General features: G+C 37.0%; 1 protein-coding gene across 2 annotated transcripts in view; it reads left to right on the forward strand.

Moving 5' to 3' along the window:
- LOC126481042 (uncharacterized) overlaps positions 1-18,092 on the forward strand; it is a 544,233-nt gene that overhangs the window by 423,619 nt on the left and 102,522 nt on the right. For both annotated transcript variants that reach the window (XM_050104523.1, XM_050104524.1), the window contains exon 4: positions 974-1,076. In XM_050104523.1, coding sequence (XP_049960480.1) covers positions 1,006-1,076 — 71 coding nt within the window. In that variant the 5' untranslated portion in view covers positions 974-1,005. The remainder of the gene's footprint in view (positions 1-973; positions 1,077-18,092) is intronic.

An 18,092-nucleotide genomic window follows, 5' to 3' on the forward strand; every position in this document is an offset into this window, starting at 1 on the left:
TGTGACAGACTACGATCATCAGTTGATTAAGTTATGGATTCTGAAAGGGAGTGAGTGATAGATCTTTATCAGTGTGCTGTATCTCATTGTAAAATAACAGTGTCTGTGAGGTATAATCGAAAGGCCATGACAACATTCTGGGAAGCAAGCTAGACATTGAAAACATGTTAGTAGATCAAGAAATGTAATACATCCATAAGTAAAATGTGAATACTAATAGTAACATATAATTAAAGAAAGAACTCCATTTACATATGCAAGCACATTTATAAATGACTTCATCAGTAATACACACTCTAAACAATAATTTAATTCTAGAGATACTGATATTTCTGTATCAGACTATTTATTCTCTGCTTCAGTCCAGAAAGGCAGTGATAATGTTATTAAATCTCCTTGGATCCTGTCCCCTAGAGAAACACTATGATACGCTAAATCCACAGAGAAACAGTCCCCTTTTGAATAAAATTCCCATTTTCAATAATTTCCTCGATTTCCACTCAAAACAACTCCATCTACTTCACATTTGGTGCACTACCTGCGAACATGCACCAGTCCTAAGATTTTATTGTTGCATCTCACTTTTATATTTCATACACTATCACGTGCACTTATGCCAAAGTTCAGAGAGCACAATTCCACTGAACCCTATGTAGTTCCACATTACTGAATTTCTTTTTGAGTCCGTTGGACCCTATACAATTCAAAATTAATTAATTCCCTGATGAGATAACTTATCTATTAATCAAAATAAATAATAATTAGTAATTTATTTTAAGAAATCTGTATAACAATCTTGCTCATCCTAAACATTGTATAGCTGTTTGATTAGTAAATTTCTGGACGTGTATTTTACTTTGAAGCTTAAACATTATTGAAGCTTGTAATGACATGGTTTTATTGTCATATGAGATTACTTTTGTACATTATTTGGGAGGATGATCCAATAATTGGCTATAATTGTGTTTTGCAGGTTCACGTACGCAGAAGGATTGAAAACTAAATATGACTATCACTTATACTGGAGAAGTTGCCACGTGCACTGGACTTGGGTGTTTCTGGCGGTTACTCTTCAGGTTTGTCATTTGTTAACTAAATTGCATTCATGAAAAAAAACTTTATGTGCTGCCAGACTGAGTATAAATGCTGGAGAATGTTGCTTAGCATATTGGACTTGAAAGAAGCACTAGATCACATAGTGTTATTTTCATGTTACCGAAAAATATTTACCTTGCTAGTTGATTTTTCTACTAACAGCCTGTACAAAAGTCTTGGATACCTCATAGTCTTAGACATTTGCACAGAAATAGTTATTTGTGAGAGACAAATTGCACTTATTTCCAAACGCTAAACTGTCCCATTCTATATATGAATTGCTTTTAGCTTGAGATAATTTCAAGTAGCTAGAACGATGACTAAACATTAAGAATGCCCTTCACAGATGTAATGTTCCACTAGATCCAAAGTGAGGATATCCTCCAGCAGTAGAACATGTCAGAACATAAGTAAACAATAAATATTTACAAAGAAAAAAAAACACTAATGTACCTTCCACAGACCCCAAGTGAAGTGGTCCTCATGGATATGGAATAAGTAAAAAATCCTTAAAAATATTTTCATTTATAAGATAATGACAAACTTGTCACAAAATATATAAATGTTCAATGAGCTAAGGTGTGTACTACAAATCTTAGGCTACTGTAGTGATCCATCATCAAGTAGAGAAATTATTTTACAGCTCTTCCTTACACTGATAGCATTATTGTCCTGAATCTATACAGAGGTTGGGTTGTACATAATACTTCCATTATTTGATATTATTAGTAACATGCACACATCCATTGGTTCTACTAAGAAATTAATCTGTAGAGTAGGAGGAATCGGCCATCAGTAAATCCTGTAGGCTCCTCTTAAACTGAACGTTATTAGTATGTAGTTAACCTTTTATGGACGCTGGCAGGTTATTGAGAATGTGAGCTCTTGAATAATGGACAAGTTTCTGGACTAAAGTAAGTGACTTCCACAAAGATTTAAAACTGTTCTTGTTTCTAGTACTGATGTCATGAACTGAACAGTTGGTTTGAAAAAGAGATATATTTTAATAATGAATTTCATCAATGAATGAATAGTTTGAGAAACAGTAGTTAATAGCCATAGTTTTCTAGACAGGCCTCTGTGAGACATTCTTGAGTTTGCACCACATATAATTGTTTTTACACATTTTTGGCCTCTGAAAACTTTAGTTTTTGGAGTAACTCTCCAAGCCAAGCTAACCCCATATGACTTTTTGAAATGAAAGTAGCCCAAGTGTAGTAACCTAGCGTTTCTATTTTAATACCACGTATGTCTGACAGTATTCGTATTGCAAATAGAGATTTGTTTAAGTGCTTTAACACAGTCAGCTGCTTCTTTATTAGTGTCCATGAGAAATTTCATTAACTGATCTTTCTAAGGCTATACTTTATTTGGTATTTGTTGCAGTGTTTGTATCATCTGGAAATAAAACAAACTTGGTATCTGACATATATCTTTTTGATACTTGAAGATAAATTAGTCATTCAGGTGGGAGATAACAGTTATTGGCCTTGTCTGTATCAAAATAAGCAGCCTAACATTTATCTCATTATTTGCAATGAAGAGCTAGATAGTAAAACTGCAATAACCATTAGTGTTTATGGTGCATATATTGGTATGAGAATGTAGGAATGTGATGTATTAGAAAAGTGCCTCACTTGTAATATTTATGCCATCTGCCATATCTGGTCATTCTGATTTAGGTTTGCTGTTATTAAATACACCATTTCAGTTAAATGCATGCTGATTTATTTAAAAGGCCGTAGGTAATTCCTCCACATTTGCTTCTCACAATGAGGTAGTGATCTCTCTCCAATGGTCACATTGTTGAAAAGATATAAAATTCTAGTAAATGTAAGCAGACTTGTTAGAGTTCCCATAACCCTGTGTGGACCAGCAAAATGCCATATTTTTTTTACTGCAATTATGATGATAGCATATAATCTCTGGTATCTCTCCTCTTTGACATTGCTAGGATGCTGAACATTTTCTTTGTGGAACTAGTGTATCTAAATTTGATGAGTGACTATTGTACTAAATTCATTACTATTTCATTAAGGTGCAAGGACCACTGAGTAATATACCTACTTGTGAAACATTTTAATAAACCACCCAACTGCAAAAACTACACAGAATGATGTCTTGAGTATTGATATCTTATGTGTTTTCTCTGTCTCAAATGATGGCCAGTTAGCCAGGGGTGTGTGTGTGTGTGTGTGTGTGTGTGTGTGTGTGTGTGTGGTGTAGATTATGACACTGTTCTCTTCTCCACCCTATCCTGAAATAAAATAAGCATTTCTAAAATAATCATAATTGGTTTATTAAGAATTAGTTACTTGAAACACAGCTTGCTTTTCTCACATATGATATAAGTGTAGGTGAACAGTTTTATTCAATTCCATCTTCATGGATTTTTAAAATGCTTTCAACACCATTGACTCGCCACCTAGATATGATTGTGGAGCCATTTAACAAATTGTTATTGGCTAGAGGGATTTTTGACAAATAGAACTGGCCAGCGAATGTTCATTAGAAATAAAATTAACGTGAGGTGCTCTCCAAGGAAGCAAAATATGATCACTAGTGTACTCAGTATACATTAACAATTTATTAGATACGGTCAACAGCACTTTGCAAATGTTTACTGACAGTACTGTCGTTAAAAGAAAAGTATAGTCACTAGATGAGTGTAAGGAAATGCAGAACAATTTGAACAATATTCCCACTTGATGTACAGTATGGCAGCACTCTTTAAATGTGGGTAATTGTAAGACAATATGCTTAACAAGAAGTGTGTGATGTTTTCTCTATTACACAGTATGTTCATAATATTATGTCAATTGCCTGTAACTGCCAACTGTAAACGGACAGTGCCTCATAGATGTCACTACAGAAGGCACACTAGCATCAGTAGATAATGATTAGGAAGGAAATGATAATTGACTTTTTGAAATGAACAATTATAGCATTTGCTTGAAGTGAGTTACGCAAATTACAGAAAACCTGGACAGAAACTAGAATACAGCTTGTAATGCTTCTACTACTGTCCTTGACTATTAAATATATTCAGATTTCAATTGTAATTGCAATTCACATCAATTTACAAATGTTTCACAATATTTTAAAATATATTTGAGAACAGGTAGCATAACATGATTTTTACTTATCTTTTGAACAATGTAGGAAAAGACAGATTACTCTTACCTTAAAGAAGCCAATTCCAGTTTTTTGTGTGTGTGTGTGTGTGTGTGTGTGTGTGTGTGTGTGTGTGCGTGTGTGTGTGTGTGTGAGGTGTACTTGCTTGCATGTGTGAATGGTGTGTGTCTCTCTTTTACTGATGAAGGCTGTGGCCAAAAACTTTTATATAAGTGTCTTTTAATTGTATCTGTCTGCAGCTTGACATATCTTCTTTACGCTAAGTAACAATCTGTCTTTTCCTATGTTATTCTTATTCCTACCTGGAGTTTCCATTGTTTGACTGTTACTAATTTTTTGGATTGTTGCTGTCAATGAAAGTTCTTTGCAGACATCCATGAAAGCCCCGGATTCTTGATTTTTGTGTGCAGGTGAAATTATTGATTGTGGTATTCTTTACAAATCAACTTCAACACTCAATTTCATTAAATTTATTCATAACTTCTTGTTCTTTGTCACATTATATCTGTACTTGTTCAACTACTGCCAAAATTATCAACAGAATGCTCTTCAAAAATTTATTACAAAGATAATAAAATATACATAGGGAACAGGGTGCAGCCAGCCTCAGATCATGGTAGCACATTGGAACAAATGATACCTGTTGTCTGTGCTCCAAGGTCATACTTAGATCACTACAGCTACTGGCAGAGAAGAAAACTAACCTTGCTCATGGAGTTTCAATGATGTTCACAGTCTGCAGTATTGTCGCCTGAACAGATTTGGCTCCCTAGTTCTGCGTCAAGTAGAAAGCTTGAACCAGAGACTCTGCAGCTTCTGTGACAAGCTAGGGTGTGACTTTCTAGACTTGCACCATAAGGTTGAGGGTTTTATGGTCCCCACAAATGGGTCAGGTGTGCACTACACATCAGAGACAGCTACCCAAGTAGCTGACTGTGTGTGGGATGCGCACAGTAGCTTTTTTTGGACTGTCTGTCCAGTCCAGATGATGATAGGTGTAGGAAATCCAGAGAGGTGAGAGTATTAGAATCCTAGTGTTAACTACTACAGCATTCACAACTAAATGCCAGAGTTAAAGTGTTTCTAAAAAGCACTGAACCTCACATAATACTAGGCACAGAAAGCAGGTTAAAACTTGAAGTTGACAGTCGTGAGATCTTTGGGGAAAATTTAAGCATATACCAAAAGAATAGGGAAATGAGAAATGGAGGTGGTGTATTTGTTGCTTTAGACAAGAAACTCAAATCCACCAAGACAGAAGTTGAAACTACATCTACATCTATACTCTGCAAACCACCGTGAGGTGCATGGCAGAGGGCACATCTCATTTTACCAGTTATTGGGGATTCTTCCTGTTCCATTCACTTATGGGGTGTGGGAAGAAAGATTGTTTGAACATCTCTGCACATGCAGTAATTATCTTAATCTTATTCTCACAATTCCATTGTGATGGATACGCAGGGGGTTGAGTATATACCTATAATCTCTATTTAAAGCCATTTCTTGAAACTTTATTAACAGACTTTCTCGGTATAGTTTATCTTCAACAATCTACCAATTCAGTTCCTTCAGTACCTCTGTGACACTCTCACATGTATTAAACAAACCTGTGACCATTCGTGCTTCCTTCCCTGTATACATTCAACATCCCCTGTTAGTCCTATTTGGTATGGGTTCAACACACTTGAGCAATATACTAGGATGGTCGGCACAAGTGTTAGTTAGCAATCTCCTTTGTAGTCTGATTGTACTTTCCCCACCAATCAACTGAAGTCTACCACCTGCTTTTCCCACAACTGAGCCTATGTGATCATTCTATATAGTGTTACACCCATATAACCGCGTGGTGTAGGGCGCCTTGTTCATGTGGCTCCCCCCATGGGAGGTTCATGTCCTTCCTCAGGCATGGGTGTGTGTGTGTGTGTGTGTGTGTGTGTGTGTGTGTGTGTGTGTGTGTTTTTTGTCCTTAGCATAAGTTAGTTTAAGTTAGATTATGTAGTGTGTAAGTCTAGGGTCTAATGACCTCGGCAGATGGTCCCATAGGAACTTACCACCACACCCAGATATTTCTATGAGTCGGCCAGTTCTAAAAGTGACTCATTGATAATATAGCCATAGGATACTATGTTTTTTTTTTTTTTTTTTTTTCATTTTGTGGAGTGCACAATTTTACATTTGTGAAAATTTAATGCAAATTGTGAATCTTTGCACCACATTAAAATCTTATCAAGAGCTGACTGAATATTTATGCAGCTTCTTTCAGATAGTACTTCACTATAGATAACTGCATCATCTGCAAAAAGCCTGATGGTGCTATTAACAATGTCTTGAAAGTTGTTAATGTACAATATGAACAGCAAGGGCCTCAACACACGTGACTGGGGTATACCCAACACTACTTCTACATCTGATGATGACTCTCCATCCAAGATAACATACTGTGTCCTCCCTAGTGCAGTGTTACGTTGCTTTATGCTTAATTACAGACTTACTATTTTATCAGTTGATTTGTTTTCACCACGTAACGCCCACTGTTTATGCCCTTCTTCGTTCCTGAGCGATGTATCACTTTTTGTTCTGACGCTGCAACTCTTCCTTTCCTATATCTTTACTACTTTTTATCTATATAAATGATGAACTGTTGGTTTTGCCGTTTAACAACTCTTTAATGACTGTGGAAGTATAACAGGCATCAGGTCCCACCTAATGTGTCGCCCGCCTATACGTTTTACATGAACCTTTCAAGACTCGATCGATCTGTTTACAAAGAGAAAGAAGAATATCTCTTCCTTTGACACTGTCCAACAACGACCTAGGAAGCTCGACGCCCTCGCGGCCCGGGCTCTTCCATGGCTCGCGGTAGTTTGCAGCATTTGTTTTATTCCTTGCCCACTTGCCGCTGCGTCGAACTTTCATGGTGATCGTTGGGCAACGTCTTCCATGTTATCTGCAACATAAATAAACTTTCTTCCCACAGTATTTCTGAAAACCCAAAAACAAACTTAAAGAACATAATAATAATAACAACTGTTCTTACAATTATTCGTATAAGTCTTGGTCTATTTATTGAGGGGTGGGGCAGGCCTAAGCCTTGTGACACCACACTAGCAAAAAGTCCAGTCACAAATTTCACTTGATACCCCCATATGATCAAGCTTTTGACAATAAGCAAAGATGTGGTACTGACTCAAATGCTTTTTAGAAATCAAGAAGAACTGCATCTACCTGATTGCCTTGATCCAAAGCTTTCAGTATGTCATGTGAGAAAAGTGAGAGCTGAGTTTCACATGATTGATGTTTTTGAAATCCATGCTGGTTTGCATTGAGAAGATCATTCTGTTAAATATTGGACAGTAGTTGTGTGGATCACTTCTACTACCCTTCTTGTAGATAGGTGTGACTGAGCTTTTTTCCAAGAACTGGGCACAGTATTTTGTTCAAGGGATCTACATTATATTATATTTAGAAGAGGGGCTAACTCAGCTGCAAATGCAATATAAAATCTGACACTGATTCCACTGGGCCTGGGAGTTTTGCTCAGTTTTAACAATTTTAGCACTTTCTCAACACCACTACCACTGATATTTATTTCATTCATCTTTTCAGTGGTTTGAGGATTAAATCAGGACAATTATCCTGGGTTTTCCTTTGTAAAGGGTCATTTAAAACATAGTTAAATATTTCAGCTTTCGCTTTGCTACCCTCAATTTCAGTTCCCGTCTCATTCGCTAGGGACCGGACTTTAACTTTGGCACCTCTAACAGCCTTTACATACAACCAGAATTTCTTTGGGTTCTGTAAAAGATCATTTGACAATTTTCAGTTACAGTTGTTGTTGAAGGCACCAGGCAGTCAGCATCTCTCGTTCTATAGCCATACATTTTGTTTTACACATATTATGGAGTAGCCTCTGTTTCTTTAGAAGTATCTTTACAATGACTGATACCATGGAGGTTCCCACCCATAATGGACTGTTCTGCTGGGTATGTATCTATCCAGTGTGTGGTCAACTATTCTTTTAAACTTGAGCCGGAGCTCCTCTATGTTCTCCTGCCCTGTGCTGAAAGTTTCAAGTTCCTATTTGGGATATGTCGCTACTAATTTTTTATGTATTTTACTGAACAGATATATCTTGCTGCCTGGTTTAGTTGTCCTTTGTACTTTGGTAATCATTGCTGCCACAACTGCATCATGGTCACTGATACCAGTTTCAGTATGGATGTCCTCAAAGAGGTCAGGTTTGTTTGTTGTCATTAGAGTCAATATGTTTTGATCATGAGAGGGTTCCTAACCATCTGCTCCAGGTAGTTTTCAGAGAAGCCATTTAGTATGGTTGTAAAGTATGTCTTATCATGCCCATCACTGACAAAACTGTAATTTTCCTAATTGATTGTTGGATGGTTAGAGTCTCCACCAATGATTACGGTATGATTGGGGAAATTACGTACAAGTGAACTGAGGTTTTCTCTAAACTGATACCGAGTCTTGCCCAAACAACCTCACATACAGCTTCAATTTCTGTCTCAGTGGATTTGAGTTTCTTGTCTATTGAGACAAATACCACCACCTCCATTTGCCATTTTCCTATCCTTTCAATATACACTTAAATTGTCTCTAGAAATCTCACTGCTGTCAATTTCAAGTTTCCACCAGCTTTCTGTGCCTGGTATTATGTGAGCTTCACTGCTTTTCATAAGTGCTTCAAACTACCATTTCACTGCAAATGCTGCAGCAGTTTACCATTAGGATTTCAGTACTCTCACCTTTGAGAGGCATTCCTTTTGATCTAATGCTGATGCTTCTCGGATTCGTACAAGTATTGTTATCTGGATTAGATGTAGAGTTGCCTAATCTAAAAAACTCTTGTGTGCACCCCACACACAGTCAGTGACCTGAGTAGCAGCCTCTGATGTGTAGTTCACACCTTTCTGTAAAAACTACCTGGAACACACACTCATGGTGGAAATGTTATGTTGGTCAACAAGTTCCTAGCATTTCTGTTTCACATGTTGGTATCCTGGTTGCTGTGGGTTTATTTATCAGTTGTAATTTTTTATTTGTAGTTCACTGTCGCTATCTGAATTTACATATTGTCATTTGGAGACAGTGAGTGGAGCTGTGGGCGCTAGAAAATGGAGTACCAAATGGAGAAATCAAAACATTTCTGTTTAGTTCAGTAGAGGGGTGACAGCAGCTTTGACAGCCAGAAACATTTGTGCTATGTATGGGAATAATGCTGTTGGATAGAGCAGGGTAATAAAATGGTTCCCCATTTTAAGGAGGATCATTATGACATCGACTCTCCACATTCAGGAAGACATTCGGGGTTTGATGAAGATAGTTTAAATGCATTAATCCCCTATGATCCACAACACTGTACTCGAGAATTAGCAGAGCTGATGAACTGTAATCATTTCGCCTTCATGCAACATTTGCATGCAGTGGGGAAAATTCGAAAATTGGGTTTGTGGGTACCACATTCTCTAAGCCAAAATCACAAAAATCAGTGAGTGGGCTTATGCACATCTCTGCTTGCTCATTATCAATTGGCTTGAGAACAACACGTCCATTCCTATCCTGTATCATTACTGATGACAAGAAATGATGTTCCTTATGCTAACATAAAGAAAAGAAAGGGAAGGTTGAGCCCAAACAAAGTAGCAGCTCCCTACACAAAGACCTGCGCACATCAATGAAAGATAATGTTATGCATCTGGTGGAACAGTGCCAGTGTGGTGTACCATGAATTGCTTCCCCAAGGGACATTTATTCTCAACAACTGAGATGTCTCACAGACTCAGTCCAAGAACAACAACCAAGAAGACTGTGTAAAGAGATACTGCTGCACAATAACACCCGCTTGCATTCTGATAGATTGACAAATGACACTATACAGGAGTTTGATTCAAAGTCATTACACACCCACCTTATTCACTTGATCTTAGATTTTCACCTTTTCTGCACTCTATCAAACAACCTTCAAGTAACTAGCTTTCTGGATAAAAATGACTCGGAACATGGCTTGATGAACTTTTCACCTCAGAATCACATGATTTCTACTGTTGCGGAATTGAAAAGTTAACCCAGCATTGGCTGACTGTTGTAAATAGTGAAGGACAATATATTACTGATGACTAAAGTCTCTGTTGTGGGTATCTGTTGAGTTTATTAAACTTCCGCCAAATGCTATGAACTTATGCACCAACCCAATGTATTAGATTTAATGATGTCAAACAGACCTCACCTCTTTGAGGAAGTCCAGATTTAAACTGCTATCAGTGACCATGAGGCAGTTACAGTGACAATGAATACTATAACACACAGGGCAACTAAAAGAAGCAGAAAGATTTATGTCATATCTCAATGAGGAACTTGAAACTTTTAGCTCTGGACAGGAGCATCTAGAGGAACTACGACTCAAGTTTAAAAGAATAGTTGTCCATGCACTGGATGGATATGTACCCAGTAGGACAGTTCATTCTGGAGAGATCTTCCATGGTACACAGTCACTGAAACAAAACTTCTAAAGAAATGCATGCTACTGAATAATAGGTATGAAACAGAGCATTGGGCTATAGATACAGAGCTGCTGAAGAAATGCATTTGACAGTCAAGAGAGCAATGTGTGAAGCCTTCAATGACAACTGCAGCAGAATATTGTCAAATGATCTTTCATAAAACCCAAAGAAATTCTTGTCATACGTAAAGGCTGTTAGTGGCACCAAAGTTAATATATAATATAAAGATTTTATTGTCTTTAGGCCATTACAGCAATTGACAACGTTAAATGAAGTTACAATTTATAATACAGTGTGATAAGGTATTGACTACTGAAATATTTTAGCTTATATTACAATCAATGTACAGTGGGTCATCTGTTAGATTACTGCATTTTACAGTTGAAGAATTCATTGATATCATAGAATGGGTGGGCAATAAACCATTCATGCAGTCTTTCTTTGAATGTATGTTCAGGAAGATCCTGTATGGCATGTGGCAGCTTATTAAATAGCTTGTGCCCTGTGACTTCATAGCTATTTATTGATTTTGATAGTCTGTGGTAAGGCGTGTATATGTGTTTGATGCTTCTTGTGTTGTAACAATGTACATTTTCTCTACGTTTCACATCTTGTAGGTTCTTCTTTGTAAAGATTAAGACATTGTATATATAGAGGTTTATTACAGTCATAATTTTTTGTTTAGTAAATAAGGGTTTGCAGTGAGCCTTATGTGAAGAATTTGTAATTATCCTAATGGCTTTCTTCTGCAATAATAGGATGTCATGTATATGACTACAGTTACCCCACAAGATAATGCCATAGGATATTATACTCTGGAAAAATGCAAAATAAGATGATCTGATGTATGTTTCAGGTACACAATTTCTGAGTTGTCTTAATAAATAAATTACTCTAGATAGTTTACTACTAATATAGTTTACATGTTGGCCCCAGGATAACTTTTCGTCTAAATAAACTCCCAGGAATTTAACAGAACTAGGGTCATCAGATAGTGGCTTGTCTCTTAGAGTGAAGATTATCTGCTGAGTTTTATTTTCATTTAGCAGGAAACTATTTGCTCTGAACCAATATGCTGCATGAGTGAGTGTATTTTCAGCACAGGTTTTAAGATCATTAAGACTGTTACTGCTATGGAGAAAAGTCGTATCATCTGCATACAATACAGTGGTGGATCTAATAAACGAGGGGAGGTCATTGATCATTATCAGAAACAGGAAGGGCCCCAGTACAGATCCCTGAGGCACACCTACTCTAACATTTTCTATGTTTGACATTTCCTTACCAACACAAACTACCTGTTTACGGTTGTTGAGATAAGCTTTTAATAGTCTGAGACTGTTTTCTTTGATGCCGTAGAATTCTAGTTTCTCTAGTAGTGGCATGTGCTCAACACAGTCGAAGGCCTTGCTTAGGTCACAGAATGAGACCTGAGCAAAGCCTTTGTTCTCAAAAACTTTGAGGATGTAACTGACTACCGTGTTGATTGCATCAATGGTCGACAGATTCTTCCTAAACCCGTATTGTGTAGCATTAATTATTCCTAGATTCTCAAAGTGAGATGATAATTGTTGGTACATGATGCATTCTATTACCTTGGAGAATGTGGGTACTATTGAAATAGGCCTGTAGCTAGATGGAGAGTCTTTATCTCCCTTTTTGTATACTGGGACAATCCTAGACAGTTTTAACTCATCAGGAAAATATCCCTCAAGTAAGCACTTGTTTATACAATGGGTTAAGGGGTAGAGAATGCAGTCACACACTTTTTTTAGCAGGTTGGATGATATGCCATATATATCTAAGCTATCAGATGATTTCAGTTGTTTTATGACGCCTTGTACATATCTAGGCGATACTTCGGAGAAGGTTACCATGCTTGTATTTAGTGACTGTCTACCCCAATTTTGGGAGAGTAACTCTGATGGACTAATGTCTGGTTTGATAATTGCGTCTCCTATTTCTTTCACTGAATTAATAAAAAACTCATTGAGTGTTTGTGGTGGGATATTAATTTTGTCTTTTTTAGTATCTCTGGCAGCACTGTTAATTACTTTCCACGCAGTTTTGCATTTATTGGTGGAATTATGTATGCTGTTGGCATTGTAGGTTTTTTTGGCTTGCAGGATGGCTTTTTTGTATTCATTCCTGCATTCCACATAGGCTGATTTGGCACAGTCAGACTTCATACTATTGTATATGTTGTACAGTAACAAAACTTGTTTCTTTAGATCTGTCAGCTGTTTAGTGTACCATATATTTTGTCTGTTTTGAGATCTGGATTTGTGGCTGCTGTCCATTATTTTTATTTTCTTTATGGGAATACTATGGTTAAACAGGGTCAAGAATGCATTAAAAAATCTATCAAATATTATTTTGGCTGGCAGATCATTACTTGATGTGTAATGTCCATCGACACTACAATGGCCAAACCAGTCTCTGTCAGCAAGGGAATTACGAAATGTTTTAATTTTATCCTCAGTTATGGGTCTGGTAATCACAACTGTTGGGACAGGTCTGTTTGCATTGCACCTATTGTGGGGAATTTTACTTGCATAATTTAGAGATACAGAGTCATGGTCAGAGAATGGGAACACTACAACTTCGCATGTGTTTTCAGTGGTCTTGAAGTTTACAAAGATGTTATCTAAACATGCTTTGTTTCTTGTGGGCCTGTTATTAACATGATGTAAATTGTATTGTCTTAGCAAGTTTTCCAGATCTGCAACACTACCCTTACATTTAGTAACATCAAAATCAGCATTCAAATCACCTCCTATTGCAATATCATAATGTAGCCATTTAATATTACTTAATTCACTCAATAGCATGTCCATTTTTTCTAAAAATATGTTAATGCTTCCCTTTGGTGATCTGTACATGGATACTACTATTAGCTTATGACTATTAATGATTATACCCGTAACTTCAAAGTGCTGTTCATCACACAAGGAATTTAGGTCTAGTTTGGTTATTGTACAATTGAGTGACTGGTTGGAATAAATTGCCACACCACCTCTAATGTGCTTTTTCCTACAGTAGCTATTTACTATACTAAAATTGTCAAATTTGGCAACTGCAAGTTCATTCTCATTAGCCCAGTGTTCACTCAGACAAAAAATATCAAACTGGTTATCAAGTCCAAACTCATTTATGATAAGTTCTTTATCTTTCAGTCCTTGAACGTTAAGGTAACATATTTTAAGATCCATGCTCTTATTGCTAACACACTGAACACTATGGTGATTGGTTTTCAAACGTTTTTCAGGGCTTATCTTTTGGATTTCTGCCTCTTGTTGCCTTTTACTAAAAAATTGTTCACTTGGAGTGGTAGCACATCTACTGTTGTATACCTACTCTTCCCTCCTTGTGATGATATTGTAGATGAAGCTGCTACTAGAGGAGTTGATGTAACTGCTGTTATGGTGTCTGGAGGCACTGTTGTGGCACCTGGTGACTGAGGAGATAAGGTGGTTGCTTCTTCTTCTCCTGCTGTTGAATCTTGCTGGTGAAGTGTGATAGGTACTGCTGCTGCTGCTGCTGCTGTAGGCATTGTTGTGGCAACTGGTGACAGTGGAGATTTGGATGTTGCTTCATCTTCTGCTGCTGTTGAATCCTGTTGATGAAGTGTGGTAGCTATTGCTGCTGCAGCATTTGTTATGTGTGTAGGTACAATTGCTGCTTCCACCTCTACTTCTACTGCTGCAATAGAAGTAAACATTTCTTCAGGCTCTGCTTGCGTCAAGCAAGGAACTGGAAGAGCAGCAATTACTTCTTGGTTGTCAGATGCTTTCAGTATCATGCTGATGTTTTGGCACAGAATCTTCTTGCCTCTGTTATTAAGGTGCATGCCATGTCTCGTGTAACAGTCTCTTTGCAAGGAGTCCATACTTATAAAATATGCATTTTGGTAGGCCCTGCAAATCTTTGAGTATTGCCTGTTTGCTTTTATGATTTCCACGTTCACACATGACCATTCCGAAAGGTCATGCCTATGTGGAATTCCGACTACAAAAACTGATTTCTCTCCTGTTGAATTTAGTATTGCTTTAAGGTTTCATGTTGCACTGTGGAGGTCGTTTTTATATACATTATTGGCTCCTGCTATGACGACAATATGACGATCATTTTCAGTTTCTATGTTTCTAACGAGTTCTTGGATGGGTGCACCTGGTTTGACAATACTAGTTGCTTGTATACAATGACTGTAACGTAGTATTTTTGCGATCTCACGTCCATGGCTATCAGAGAATATTTTCACTTTGAGTTTGTCTTCACGTTTATTGCGGAAGTTTCTGCTCATGTGCTTGTCACTATGTAGATTCGGCGTGTTGTTGTCGTCACAGTTTTCCGTGGATTCCACATTTATATCTGAATCTAGTGCATGAAAACGGTTTTTTGTTACCACAGTAATTCTACAGTCACTGAATTTCACACGACCAACCCTTTTAGGCCTAGTAAACATATGTTGCCTTGTTGTTTCTGCCTTTAGGCCTATATCCACTTCAGAGCACTCGTTTATTGCAGGTAGGACACTGAAACTGCTTTTATTGCCGCGGTTCGTTCCATTCGTTGTATTTATCACCTTTTCGCTTATTTCTTCCGTGATCATGCTAGTCCTGTGCTCCCAGTTCCGTGTTTTACTTGCTTTGGCGATCGGGATATTATGCGCCTTTTTCAGTTCGGCATTTTCATTTTCTAAATGCGCAATGTCCCGCCTTAGTACATCTACAATTAATTGCAGGCTTGATACACGTTCATTTAGCTTCACTATTTCACTGTTATAATTTATGTATGTTCCGTTTTTCGCCACACAACTATAACTTTTGTTCACTTTCTCACTATAAACAACTGTACCGGACGCCATGTTGCATAGGGCCCAGTCACTCATGGATGGGACAGGAATTGAAGTTCATAGTACCAAAGCAAAAGCAGAAATGCTTAATACTGTTTTGAAATGTTCATTTACTGACCCAGCAGTATTGCCCCAATTTAATTCTCATACCACTGAGAAGATTAGTGAAATAGATACTTGTGCAGGTGACATTGAGAAGCAGTTAAAATTGTGAAAATTGAGCAAAGACCCGGGGCCTGATGGATTCCCTGTCAGATTCTATACCCAATTTGCAGCTGAGTTAGCCACTCTGTTGACTGCAGTCTATCATAGAACATGCTTGCCATCTCTTTATTGTAGAATTTTTGAATATATTTTGACGTCAAATATAATGAAGAATCTAGAAAAGAGTGACCTCCTCCATACCAACCAGCATGGATTTTTAAATATGAACTATGTGAAACACAGTTCACACTTTTCTCACATGACATCTTGAAAGCTGTGGTAGTCGCATAGATGCAGTATTTCTCAATTTCTGAAAAGCATTTGACTCAGTACCACACCTACACTTATTACAAAAGTACAATCATATTGGGTATAAGGTGAAATATGTGACTGGACTGAGGATTTCTTTGTAGGGAGCATGTGGCCTGTTATCTTCAATGGAGAGTCATCGACAGATGTAGAAGTAACTTGGGATGTACCCCAGTGAAATGTGATAGGTCCCTTGCTCTTTATATTGTATGTTAATCATCTTTCAGACAATATTAATAGCTTGTGTCTGTCTGTCTTTCTGTCTGTATGTGTGGATGGATATGTGCGTGTGTGCGAGTGTATACCTGTCCTTTTTTCCCCCTAAGGCAAGTCTTTCCGCTCCCGGGATTGGAATGACTCCTTACCCTCTCCCTTAAAACCCACTTCCTTTCGTCTTCCCCTCTCCTTCCCTCTTTTCTGATGAGGCAACAGTTTGTTGCGAAAGCTTGAATTTTGTGTGTATGTTTGTGTTTGTTTGTGTGTCTATCGACCTGCCAGCGCTTTCGTTCGGTAAGTCACCTCATCTTTGTTTTTTTATATATAATTTTTCCCACGTGGAATGTTTCCTTCTATTATAATATATGAGATCATTTTGTTAAAAATTACATTCAGTTCCATTCATATTGAACGTTGTCCATCTTCAATTAATGACAGTCTAATTGTTATAAAAATCAGAATGACACTATTAATTACTGCAGTGTTGCATCATGTGTGGAATCCACACACAGTACGATGTTGCATTCTACATCGAGCATTGATTTCCTATCGGAGAGTACTGATCACTACCAATTTGTTAAATTTACATTCATATTTTGTTTGAGATCCACAATAACATTTTCATTGATAGAGGAGCAGTCAGTTTGCCTAGTTGCTCATTGATCCAATTGTTTGCAGTGCTAAATGCTTGTTAGACATTATGATGACATGGTTACTTAAAAATATATATAAATTTTCTTTAAACATAATAATGGTCAGTTACTAAAATGTCTTAGATTATCAATTGGGTAAAAAGTGGATCAAATAACCTATTATTTAAGCAAATAATGTACTCATCTTTATACATATCTTCATTGAAATGTTGCTATTTTTTTAGGTAGTATGGTGAGTCTTTTTTGTGGAAAGGACACCACTTGTTGATGTGTGTCCATCTTTTGATTTATTTGCCTTCTGTTTTGTTAGTGGGCAGAAGCGTATTTTAACATTTGCTTTAAAAATGATATGTCACAATAGAAAGTCGTATTGAAAAAGACTTCACATCTTTCACCAAACCATATAAAATAATCACACCATGATGTGCTTGATACAAAATGCGAGCCCTTGTACAAGTAAGTGCAATTACACACATTTTTCAGACAACAAGAGAACTACAAACTGCTTTCAAAGACATGCAAATTATGATGTGTATCTGTGGACTGCAAATTACTAACTAAATCTTGGCACATTTTTTACTATTGTTCATAATCTACATGTTTGCACCAGAATATTCTGAAACCTCCATTGTCAGACTAATTATTGTGTTAAAATCCAGTTTTCTTGGCAGAGAAAATTTAGATGAAATTGTGTGTTTCTGTGAATAGAAAAATTTAAGAGCCAAAATAATTGAAAAGATATGGGAAATGACCATGAATTGAAAATTGCAGTTTCCAGAAAATAACACAGAAAAGCTGGTTTTCATTATTTCATTGGTTTGTTGCAATGCAGTAGGTGATAATGACTCGGCAGTCAGCCCAGCATATAGCAAGAACGTCTTCAGCAGCTAAAGGGCTATAATATGATGCTCTTATTCTATATAATGATATGGATACACAGCTGAATTAAATGTTATTGGACCATATTGAATCATAAAAAATCAGTGTTTCATATCATTCGCAAATTACAATTTTTAACGTATTTTACTGACATTGTTGGCCATTTCATGTACAAGTGAATGATTCCTTGTCATTGACCACATATTGTTTCTGAATATAGATTATTTG

The sequence above is a fragment of the Schistocerca serialis genome, chromosome 5, assembly GCF_023864345.2.
Source record: "Schistocerca serialis cubense isolate TAMUIC-IGC-003099 chromosome 5, iqSchSeri2.2, whole genome shotgun sequence".
Lineage (NCBI taxonomy): Eukaryota > Metazoa > Arthropoda > Insecta > Orthoptera > Acrididae > Schistocerca > Schistocerca serialis.